Source organism: Sander vitreus, chromosome 20 (genome assembly GCF_031162955.1).
Source record: "Sander vitreus isolate 19-12246 chromosome 20, sanVit1, whole genome shotgun sequence".
Classification (NCBI taxonomy): domain Eukaryota; kingdom Metazoa; phylum Chordata; class Actinopteri; order Perciformes; family Percidae; genus Sander; species Sander vitreus.
Window position 1 is genome coordinate 11,596,259 of NC_135874.1, and position 12,531 is coordinate 11,608,789.

The 12,531-nt window shown below is 41.7% G+C and overlaps 1 protein-coding gene across 5 annotated transcripts in view; it reads right to left on the minus strand.

The window, feature by feature from the left end:
- Positions 1–6,059: 6,059 nt before the first annotated feature.
- meis2a (Meis homeobox 2a) overlaps positions 6,060–12,531 on the minus strand; it is a 79,992-nt gene continuing 73,520 nt past the window's right edge. For 2 of the 5 annotated variants that reach the window (XM_078277367.1, XM_078277366.1), the window contains exons 11-12: positions 11,701–11,811; positions 6,060–7,874 (exon numbers count right to left, since the gene is read on the minus strand). In XM_078277367.1, coding sequence (XP_078133493.1) covers positions 7,561–7,874; positions 11,701–11,811 — 425 coding nt within the window. In that variant the 3' untranslated portion in view covers positions 6,060–7,560. Of the gene's footprint in view, positions 7,875–11,109; positions 11,209–11,700; positions 11,812–12,531 lie in introns of all 5 variants that reach the window. The other 3 variants (XM_078277369.1, XM_078277370.1, XM_078277368.1) reach the window with 3 other exon arrangements.

Here is a 12,531-nt window from a genome sequence, read left to right on the forward strand (position 1 = left end):
GGAGAGGTTTTAACTGCCATTCGAGACGATAATGGTTACTGAGTCTATATACTTTCAGTCATAATCTTCAAGTGGGCCGTGATTAATGATGTCAGTGTTCGCCCCTGGCTGGATGACTTGAGCCCTGCTGCCCTGCTCTTTAAGCTTTCTCTCTTTCCTTTAAACGCACGCATAGGCTCGCCCGTGCACAGCTCTTGCGTAGATGTTGCGGTCGCACGCTATGAATTGCTCGTTTCTCTCTCTCTGCCACACGCACACTCTCAGGAAGGGGAGTCGGGCAACAAGTCCCCAGGTGCGAGGCATAATATTGACCCTACAATCCATCTTCATTGATTTTACCATCAACGTGGCCGCCTAATACATGCATAAGGAGTTCTATACCTGTGAGTAAATATGAAATGAAAGTCTTTGGAGGTCACGTTTACTGCAGCAGGTCAGGGTCCTATCATCTTAGAGGATGGAATAGGATTAAAATGGCGGGAGGCCTTTTTGTATGATTCCTTTGAGTGCAGGATGTGAGAGAGCTGATCAGTCTTCTCGATATTTAAAGCACATGTGAATGAAAGCTTCTCGGGAGCTGCTGTCACAACAGGCCTCTTCTTCTTCTTCTTCTTCTTCTTCTTCTTCTTCTTCTTCTTCTTCTTCTTTTTCTTCTTCTCTTTCCATAAACACATTTACTTTGGCCTCCAGAAGGGGTCGCCATCATGTAATAACAGTGCGCCCAAGGGTGTGGTGGGGAGGGGGGTCTCCAGCTCAGATCTCATAAAAAAAAAACTAAAAATCTATTATATCGGAGTTATTCATTAATTGATTTGGAACGTGCACTGGGCCTATAGACATGTGCACATTAATCAATAACCAGGGGAAATTTCATATTTTAGATAAGCTCTCTCTGTGTTCCTGTCTCTCTCTCTCTCTCTCTCTCTCTCTCTCTCTCTCTCTCTCTCTCTCTCTCTCTCTCTATCTCTCAGCCCTGTTCTGTTATTTACAGTTCTTGTGAAATGTCTCACTTTGCTGCCCTCGGCTACCCGCAAGTTATTTCCAACCTTTTCTTAAGCTCTCAAAATAACCGAAGGAAATTAAGAATAAAAAAAAAAAAAATAAATAAAAAAAATCCACTTAGGACAGCAACCCATAAATTAAAGGAATCGTTATTTTCGCAGTTCACTATTAGGACTTCCGCCTCATAATGGAATAATGCCAGATTTATTTGCGAATCTTATGGGTTCTCGAGCCATAAAGCGTGATTATTTCACTGGAGAAACCGGTCAAATGTTGACAACCTAGGGGCATTGTAACACAGCGCTGGAGATGGCAACATAATGAGAAAAAAGGAGACGGCCGGGCCTGAGGCTCGCCTGATTAAATCTTAACTGATTGAAATAAAGGTTTGAGTACCTCAAGGCTTGACTAAACTCCGGCTATTTCCCTTTTTATTGCGCTTTATTTATTCTGCACTCACATGCCCTCTTTCTCTGCTTCTTCACACAGGCTAACTGCAATTTTCAATTTCTGCTCCTTCCAAACCCCTATAGCTACATTGTTTGACTAATTATATATATATATTTTTACATCATTAAGACTGTGTGTGTAGTAGGGGGTGGGGGGGGGGGGGGGGGGGTGTGAATGTCACTCATTTTTAAGAAGACAAGCACCGCTGAAGTGTGAACAAAATCGCCTCTAATTCAAGTAATCGCGGCCAAGCGCAAAATGTCCTGATATCACCCATCTGAGAGATTTATTTTCAATATTTCCCCTAAAACCACACTTTAATTTTTTCCAATCCGTCTGACATGAAGATTAATCATGCACATTTTCCCTGTTCGATCTTTTTTTCGTGATTTTTTGATCTTTTCTAAAATAAAGCTGAATATCTTTCTAAAAATGTAAAAACTTAAATAGTTTTAATCTTAAACCTAATCCTGCATGTACTTGTGTAATATTCCAACATGTCAAGTCTTTATCTTTGAGAGAAAATTCTAATTTTCTATTGATCAAAATGGCCTAAATAAGGAAGTGCGCGTTTGTGAAAGGGCAGCGAAGAGCCGTCAGTGGAACTATCCGTAGGCGCGTTCCTTCCTCCATTGTCTGAGAAAATACTATCATAAATGATAAATAGATAATGGAGCTGTCTCCTGCAGACACGTTCATCAGCGTTAAATGGGAGCTGGCGCGGAGCACCACGGAGAATTAAGGCGAAAGAGTTTGCAACATTCCTGCAGGGGATAAGTTGTTGACAATTAAAGAACACACACACACACACACACACACACACACACACACACACACACACACACACACACACACGCACGCACGTACGTACGCACGCGGAGAGAGTGGAAGTAAGAGAGAGGTCAAACATGCATTTAGTCTGTTGGGACTTTTTTGTTTATTCCGGTGTAGTATTTTTGCCATTTAAACAAAACAATGTTCATTTTAGGGCTTTCTCTTCAATGCCGGCTTGGATTGACACTGCATCATTTGTTGCTGCCCTTTGAACGTCGTTTTGCCGGCAACAAAAATTATTTTTGTATCTGAAATCACACCTCAAGTGGCTATAGGGCGGTTGGTAGCCGTTCGGTATTGTGTGACTTCCAGTTTGACTTTTGATTTATCATTAAAAAAAAACAAGTGAATTGATGTGGCTTCATGTAGACCTTAAGTCTATTTGACTGTTGATTGTAAAGCTGCACTCTTTCTGTCCTATTTCCTCATGTGTTAAAGACGGATGTAGGCTAATAGTGCGTTTTTGGATTTTCCCAATGAAGAAAAAATAAACTATGATTCGCTTCAAGCAACAAACAACAAAAGAGAAATGAAAATAAGGAAATGCAACACAATCCTGAAAAAGAAAAACACTCAGGGTCATGAAATGTGCGTGCAGATAAAGTTTGCCTCTCACTCGATTATCTTTCCGGAGTTTAGATTGCGCACATGCACCCTGCCTTTTAAATTCTATGAAAAAACAAAACAGCCAGCCCTTTTAAAGAAAGCCTTTTCTGTGGTGCTATAATAAACCATTTTCCCTGGGCTTTATTGATCAGTCACTCTGAGCTAATGTAATTATCCTCATCAATAGGGGGACTGCAGGGAGAATCATTATGCGGTTGACATTGATAAATGATCAGCCAAATGCGGCCCTTTTCTCCCAGGGACCCCCGCCTCTGACCCGCTCACACAGGCCTACATAACGTAGTCATAGAAACACCTTATGGCAAGAGGAGAGAAAACTGCTGAAATGTTTAAAAAAAAGGAGGACAGCGCACACACACACACACACACACACACACACACACACACACACACACACACACACACACACACACACAGACCTACATACACAAAACCTAAAAACTGTCCCCCAGAGCAAGCCATTTCGGGGAGAGCCAGCTGCAAAGCGAAGGACACTCAGCCCCTCGTGCGCGTCCATTTTTATGACCACTATCCAAATCAGCAATTTGAAAGAAAAGCAAAGCAGAAACTAAACTTTTTAAAAATGCGTTTCTCCCTCGCTGCCAGCAGATGCACTTGTGTATCTAAAAATACATATTTGCGGGCCTTTCTCTCTCTCTCTCTCTCTCACATCATACACTTTGCCAGCAGCTCTGCAGAGAAAAACACAGAGAGCCAATAACATAGCATTATTAACATGTTGCGTCTGTGACGCACACACGCGCGCACAGTGTTTCTAGCGGGTAAACTGTGTGTGGACTTTTAATATTGTTGCACGGGCGTCTTCCTGAGGACCGGGCTGCATTGTGCAGCAGTGCAGAGGGAATATATTCCTTATTTTATTCCTGCAGCAGCAGCCCGGACTGGCTTTGACAGGGAGGAGATGAAGGGGAGGAGTTGTTTAGCTCGGCTGGATCATCCATCATCCCTGTCACACCGAATCGGCAAAAGGAAAGCAGCAGAGGCAATCTACCTTCTGTCTCATCGGGGAAGAAGGGGGGAGGAGGAGGAGGAGGAGGAGGAGGAGGAGGAGGAGGTGGGGGGAAAAGAAAAGAAAAAAAAAACTATTAATATTAAAATCCTCTCCATCCACAGTAATCCTCACGTTTTCTTTCTTTTTCATCTGATAATCTCCGCACAAAACGGAGGGCTTCTTCCTTCCGTTTTATCCACAGAATAATAGAGCGCTAGAAAAACAAAAAAAAAAAGACTTCTAGGTTTTGAAGAGTTGAGGGAAGAAGATGCATCATTAACCAGACTCTGGTGTAAAATCAGTAAATAACTATATTATTTTCCAACCTGGTTAAGGCCCCTCTGTGTTTGGATTAATTGTTAAACAAACATGAACTGTGCAGGTATTATGTCCGGAATTTACAAAAACAAAACAGCCTGTGTAACATTCAAACCAAATGCTAAAATAACTTAAAGGAAATCATCTGTAAACTGACCGTCAGTAGGCTAAACAGATACGAATTTTGATTAAACTTGATATTAATTTTAAGATGTTTAAATGGCTTTCCATGCGGGATGGTAGGCTACTGGAAATATTTAGTATGTGATGGTGATTAAAATCACAAATACAAGTCATTGTTTTTCATCTTTTTTCGTTTCATTTTCTTTTTTAACAGAAACGTACAAAAGCCAACAGTTATACCAGTTAAATAAATACACGAATAGGCCTATAGCTGCTCGATTATCAGAAATTAATAATAATTTAAGATCATTCAGATGAATTGCAAATTAATAAATATCTAAATAAAGGATCAGGTCATATTTAGACCAACGTCAGATTTTTTTTTTTTTATCCCAATAATTCCAGTAAGAAAAAAAGAAACGTTTAGAAGGCCACATGAGACGAAATACCAGGTTTGATTGGCCTAAATACAAAATTATAGGCTACATTATTATTATTATTATTATTATTATTATTATTATTATTATTATATTGTGCCACTTATTATATTAGTTGATTCACACATAGGACAAAGTCAGCAGTGTTCGTAAAAAAAAACAAAAAAAAACAAAACAAAACTGAAGAACAAAATATTTAAGGCCTTGAATCCAACATAGCAGAAGTTTAAACTTCTATGTAAAGGGCAGAACATATTTCAGCCAAAGCGATGTTGTCGTTTCTGGTTTTAGGCTATGAGTTGGATGGCCGCGGGCAAACACAGGCAAATAGATAGAGAAAAGAGAGGAGATAGCCCATCAAAGCCCATCTGTGAACTCCTGTACAGCAGTGCCACATTAGGCCGACAGGCGGCGCTGCAAAACGGCAGAAACAGGCAGAAACAAGCAGAGCGAGCGAGCGAGCGCTCACGCACGCACGCACACACACACACACACACACACACACACACACACACACACACACACACACACACACACACACGGCTCTCACTGTAGCAGCACTTTTACTGGGGGACAATCCTCGCTCTATTGTTTGAACACCAGGGAAAGAGTGAAGGCTGAATCCACCTAAACTAAATTAACTTCTTCTTTTTCATTCCAAATTAAGGTTACACTACATCTAAGATATTATATCATCTTCATTTTATTAATTTGTATTTATTTCTGTAAATAGCTAATTTCTTTTTTTTTTCTTTTTTTTTTTGCATAAAAAAGGATAAAATGTTCCTAATAAATGTAACTTGTTTTTGTTCAGGACCACATGACTGCTGACAGTTTATCTTTTGGTCTAAAACTATGATGTGTTGGTGGTGATTTTGCTGGATAATTTGTACCCTTCATTAGCATTTGACAGTTATTTATCACTAAGAGGACATCTTTGTGTGCCTAAATAAATTGCCATGGCAAGATATATTTCAACTAGGATTTGCTGTTCATTCAGGGCATTCGATAACCAAATGGGCAGTCTGGTAAAACAAGCTACTGCAAATAGAGTGCTGGAAAAAGTGGGACCATTGTATTTTTTTTTTTTTTTTACCATTTGCACACACAGAAAAATAAGACCTTGTTGACAGGCAACAACGCACCCAAAACACATTTTCTAAATAATAATAAAGCAATTAATCTTATGACTATAAAAAAAAAAAATGGAACTGTGGATAAATACTCTGTTTATAACACAGTTAATCACACAAAAATCTAACAAAAATCAAAAATGAAATATTTATTACAGCATTTGTGACTGAACACCTTTTAAACATTACGTCACAGTCCTCATACAAGTATTTAATGTATTTTTGACAAAGCTTAAGGGAGACGGCATCTTATCATCTAGTGAGGAACACGTGCTGAAAAAGGAAGGAATTCATGGACATACAATATCAATGCCACAGCAGATCTGAAACTAGCAAAAACATTCTTTTTCAATTGAGGTAAACACATAGAATATCTAACATGAAACAATTAATAGACTGAACTCTGTACGAAGTTTGTTACAATATTCTCTCAGCTTTTTTCCCCCAAAAGCATTGAGTTCATAATTTAAGTTTTTTTTTTAGTTTTAGGTTTTTTGGTGCATCAACCATCAAATGCTTCTCCAGTGCCGCAGAATCAACGTTTGTGTCAGTATTGTCCTTATGGCAAGAATGTTGATCCGCAGATAAAGAAGCGCCGTAGGATGTTGCTTTTCCACTATTAAGCTTCCTTCAATAGGCTCTAACCAATGAGAGTCCAGGGTACAAAAAAATAAAATAATATTAAAATAAAAATGTATAAAACCAACACAATCCAGTGCTTGGGCAATTCAAACAAAGAACTTTTTTTTCTCCTTTAAAACCTACAGGGCAACATTCATTCATGAACCAAAAAAAAGAGGGGCATGACAAATGTTCAAACTGAATCTTCTGGAGAGATCCGGTGTCATTTAGCAGCCTTTTCCCATCATGCTCTGTTCTTATGGGGGACAGGACCTGATTGCCCTCTATGGTTTGAGATGTTCCATCTTCTTGTTGTTTTTTTCTTTTTCTTTTATAGTGCTGTGCTGCGAGACAGTTTCTCCTCCAGGAAGGAGCACACACAGTGTGAGAGAGAAAAGGTTAACCTTTAATTCTAAAACTAGCTCAAGAAACATAAACCATGTGATCAACGAAAAAAATGCACAAGTTTTAACTTATTTATCTATACTTTTTATACTACAGTAGTTATAACTCTTGGAGTCTGTTGTTTCTTTTTTAAATCTTCCAGAGTGATTTTTATTTTAGAAGTGTTTGAGCGCGTCACATGAAAGTGTACTGAACGTGTTTATGATGGTGTGTGAGTGAGCGAGCGAGTGTGCGAAAAGTGTGTGTTTTTGAGTGTGTGCATTTGTCCGTTCTTGGCACACGTGTACGTCGAAACATCCTCTGTTGATCTTTACCAAAAGCCCAAGACTTTACAAAGTGTTCTTGTCAGCTTGGTCCTCCGTTTGGATGAAAGTAACAAAATTGACAAGTCTAAAAAAAACTAAAACAAAAAAAGATTTATCACAGCTCATCTGGAATTCTGTTTCTTTAGTGTCAAATTCTGGTCAAAAGGGTTCGCTTTTTATTCTTAAAAATAGTCTCAAAGTAGGATTTATTGTGGGCTGCTGCTTTCTTCTTTTTTTTAAAAACTGGTTTCTTGTAGTAGCTGCTGTTGTCGTGGTAGCAAAGTTCCCTTATACTATTGGGCATGGATGTCCAGGCCTTGTCCTCCAGTACTGGGGTCGATGGGAGTGAGCAAAGGGGGTCTCTGTGCAGACATGGTCATTCCTGGGTGCGACGAGGGTCCTCCATGCATTAGCATGGCGTGGTGGGGATGGTGATGAGGGTGGTGGGCGTGGGGGTGGTCGGGCAGGTACGCATGGAGAGGGGGTCCGTGTCGGAGCTGGGAAGGGTGAGAAGTCATCTGATGAGGGTTGGTGTAAGTAGGTGGGGCCATGCTCATGCCCATAGGACCGCTCTGAGGTACGTACTCTCCTGGCATGCCTGGCAGACCTTAAGGAAAAGAGAAAAAGAGACTCAATGAAACTTTTTATTTCTTTGACATGCTCCTTCTCCATTAACAGGCCTTTAATTCAATTTAAACACGACTTCAACAAAAAAAAAGGGCTTAGTGGATTTTATGACACCGCGTCTGTGACTACAGCGCTTTTCAGCTTCAACGAGTAAAGAGAGACATTTTTGCACTGGACTATTTTAGGCTATGGTGAGTGGTTTACAATGCCCAATAGTGTTGTGGTCAGGTCTCAGGTTGGAAAGTGATCCTCAGTCATCCACAGACACTGTAGTCCTGGAGGATGTTAGGAAAACCAACCAGCCGTATTGATGTGGAGAAGTGCTAATACTTTTACAAGTGGAACAGTCAATTCCCCAGCTGACTTAAGTGACAAACCGAACAGGCATTCTCTCATGGGGGCGAGTCTCTGTGAACATATTTGATTTAGAATCCCTTACACAAGTTATTAAATAATTTAGGTGTAGACTCAGTTAGCTGTATCACCAAGACAGAACGCATTAAAGGCTTGGTTCCACCCCTGAATGAAAGTATTTTAAGCAAAACAAAGTACTGCTCTTAAATGCATGGAGTGTAGGTTTTGAAAAGTAGCAAAGATAAAAGGGAAGGAAGTTAAAAGAGAAAAGAAAGGAAAAACAAGGTAGGGTATATTGATGTCCCTCAAGATGGACTCCACTCCACATATGTAGAGACCTCAGCATGCTGGCATCTCTCACACTGTGACAGGACCCAGGACACAGAGCTGGCTCAGCAGTGCCACTGTTTGGCTTTTCACACGGCTGTTTGTTGTAATCAGAAAGAAAAAAGGAAGATGTGGGGGGTTTCTCCTGGAGCCTGGGACTGGAGTATGGGAACATGGCTGGTCCAGAGGCCTGGACCTTGGGGAGAGGGGAGTGAGAGCAGGGGGTCCTGCTGGAGCCAGGGGGCCTGGGTCTGGGCCGACCTGCTTTGTAATGTGAACCCCTGGGGGATTAGAAGCTGTAATAGGAGGGGAGAGGTTGCTGCAAGGTCACTAGGCATGCTCACTCTCTGCATTCCTCCACCTTAGTACACTGCAATTAAGAAATTACACTGGAGGGCTCCGGTGAGGGGAAGAGGAGGAGGAGGACAGAAAGGAGAAAGGAAAAAAAAAAGGGACAGCAAAGGGCAAGATTAATGACCAGTCTCATTGGTTGAAAGCTGTGCCATTTTCTAATACTCCCTTTCCATGTCAGTTCATTTGAAATGCACATGTTTGTCAGAGCAGGTCTCTTAAAACCTCACTACTGGGGTCATAAAATAAATAAATCATTCAGGGTGTTGGGGTATGATGGGTGCCCTCACCTCCATATAACCTAGAGCAGCTCCTGTTAAAAGGCCCAGCAGATGTTTCTGACACTGTAAGCTGGTAATCTCCAGTCTTGTAAGCTGTAGTCATTCTGGTAAGTAGATCTGAGACCCCCCTCCTTTATTAACAAGAGTGGTAAAACCATCTGAAGACAATAACTGACGACAGACTGGGCCTCTCTCTCTCTCTCTCTCTCTCTCACTCACTCTCTCTGCATGCCTGCCTCCCTGGCTGGGTGTGCACTTCTGTTATGGCACAGTGGTCCTGCTCAATGGCTGGCCATAATTAAGTACCAAATATACCATATTGTGTGGCTGTGTAATCAAATCAAGAGAGTATAATATTCCTCTGTATTAAGCTATTAATGTAATTGGTCATGAAGCATAAAGTATGTTACGTAATTAAATAGTCTCAAAATTATATAGCCCTATATTAAGAATTAGCCAACCTGAGCAAATGTTGTCTCTGTGTGGCTGTTTTAGGGAACATTGCTTCCTGATTTTTTTTTTTTCTGCTGCCATTAGCAAAGACAGGAGGGGATGAGAGAAAAGGAGCGAGAGACAGAGAGTAATAGAGGAAGAGAGAGAGAGAGAGAGAGAGAGAGAGAGAGAGAGAGAGAGAGAGAGAGAGTAAGGACTAGAGGGGTGAAATGATCTCTGTCGGCAGAATTGCTGCTGTGACCCTTTGGAAAATCCAGTCTCCATTTACATATAAAGGGTTCTTTTAATCAAGGTAAGTGTTATTATATTGTGCCTCATTGGGCAAGGGAGTTTAGGTGTTAAAATAAAATCTCTTATGCCCTGCCGCCTTTGTGATGTGATATGTCTTGATTTTTCAAATGTCAGCACTGTGGCACTAGCGGGAGGTGGAATGGCCAGCTTAATCAGACTGCTGCCATTTAGTTGTATAGGGATTGTGTGTGTGTCTATGTGTGTGTGTGTGTGTGAGTGTGAGTGTGTGTGAGAGAGAGAGAGAGAGAGAGAGAGAGAGAGAGAGAGAGAGAGAGAGAGAGAGAGAGAGAGACACAGAAAGACAGTGACATAGACTGTATCTGTATGTGTGAAAGAGATCCCCTCCTTTTAGATGCAGTCATGCTTGTGTCTACAACCTTATAAATGTATCTCAATGTCTCCATGCTCTTGTCTGTGAGTCTCAGGTCAGGCTAGTCACTGGATCCCGCCCCCCCTTAAATCGTCTCCCTCCAGTGAAAAATAATCAAAACACACAGGCCCCCCCCACACTCATTCCTCCCTTTACACAGCTCAAACCAAACCCCCAGTGAAGGATCGGCCATGTCACCCACGGCCCGTATATCTCGCTCAGGGGCCGTAATGTACTGCGGTGTTCCCGTCTTTGCATATAAGATAATTTGGGCATCAATCCTTCCCCAGACAGATTTATGTCACTCGGAGGACAGTTTCACTTCTCCTTCTTTATCGCTTCACTGGAGCCTGCTTAATTTCTCCCCGTCAGCCCCTTCCCCAGGAGATGTTATTTTTTCCCTAAATGTCCAACATTTGCATTGGCTGTCCGAGATGGAGAGAGCGATGGTGCTGTTGTGATAAATAAATTTGTGCATGCCATGCCAGGTTGTTTCTTCCCCCCTTCTTCTGTTGTTGTTCCTGTTGTCTGGCGCCACAAGTCGGCGGGTCCTCCCTGTCCCAGGACAGTTCCCCCTTTTTCCCAAGTCTCCTACACCCCCCCCAATCTTGCTATAACAGCCATGGATGCTGGCTCACAGTTGTTGATGCTAGGGAGAAGGGGGTCGGAGCTTGCTGCAAAATTATGGCCAGGGTAAGAAGGGGTGGTGCTGGGAATTGTGGGTGAAAACAATAAAACCCACAGCCCCAAAGTGTAAAAAACCCCAAGGAAAAGAGCCCAGTACTTACTTCCCCCTTTTTCTTTGCCTTTTGCTTTACAAGATGGAGGTTACATGTAGTGCCATTGCCCATCCATGCCCATATTCATCCCCATTCCACTCATAGGCCCTAGAAAGAGAAGATAAATGCCAGAAAAGGGTCAGCAGGAGTTTGAATCACCGAGGTCAGAGGAGAACCACTAACAGAGAGAATGAGGTTGGTTAGCGTTAGATGGAAAATTATGAGGGAAGGGGAAGTGAAAGATAGAAGTAAAGAAGTGGAGTAAGTGTTTATTTTATTTTATTTTGCATTGCATCCCCCATTTGTTATTATCATTTGTGAGGGGTTTCCCCAGGTGTGTTAGATTAGAGAGAAAAAACAAGCAAGACAGGCAGCAGACAGTCTGGGGAACGGTGAGGGGAGTTTTAAAGAGAAGTGTCATTATGGCTGTGTAGCACTTGTTAGTATTAGGTTTACGGGGACCTGCTCCGTGCTGAGGTGACTAAATCTCATGCTACAGACAAAGAGGATCAGTGTTGATCAGCTGTGCGATAACTGAGGGTGAAACTGGTGTCTGGTAAAGCAGGCATGACGGAGGAATGAAGAGGAGGACCGACTTACCGGCTGGTCGGATCCCCATGTGTTGCTGACCATCCAGCACGAAGCTGCCCATTGGCTGGCCCTCTGGACTGTATGCTGCTCCTTGGCTCACTGAAGGATCAAGAAGAAAACCTGATTGTAGTCAAAACGTGGACATGAAAAAGGGAGGGGGGGAAGAAGAAGAGAAAACACACCAGACAATCAGCAATTGTCCTAGCTCCAGCCCAAACATACTGTAAGACATTGTGCTCATGTTTGTGGACCGCACTGACTGACACGTGGCATGCAAACACGCATACAGTAGGTCCCAATGCATGCAAGCACACACATACACACACACAGTGGCAAACACACACACACACACACACACACACACACACACGTGTGTCATTCAAAACCACACTCACAGGAGATACATTGTTCTCTAAGAAGAAAGCATGCAGTTTGACAAGATGAGAAGAATTTTTGCCATGGCAGGCAATTTACCCAGTCAGTACTCAAGTCAGTACTTGCACTAACATACAATCCTAATTGAACATTACTGAATATTCTGAATGATTTACCTAATTATCTGTTATAATACGGAAGTTACAGTAGCAATCAATTTGCTCAGTTGTATCTTGTTTTGTCTACTATTAGCTCTAAAGAACTAATGCTCTTTGGAATCTGTAGAAAACTGTGTATTCCAGGACTATAACAGTATTATCTTGGATAATCTGGAATTCGTAACGATTAGGGGGAGATGTTAGTCATGCTGTTTTTGTAGAGATTGCTGATTGGCACACATCCGTTGCATGCCCACAAATATTCCAAACAAAAGCACAGTAATTGTAGAAAGAGTCACCCACATTT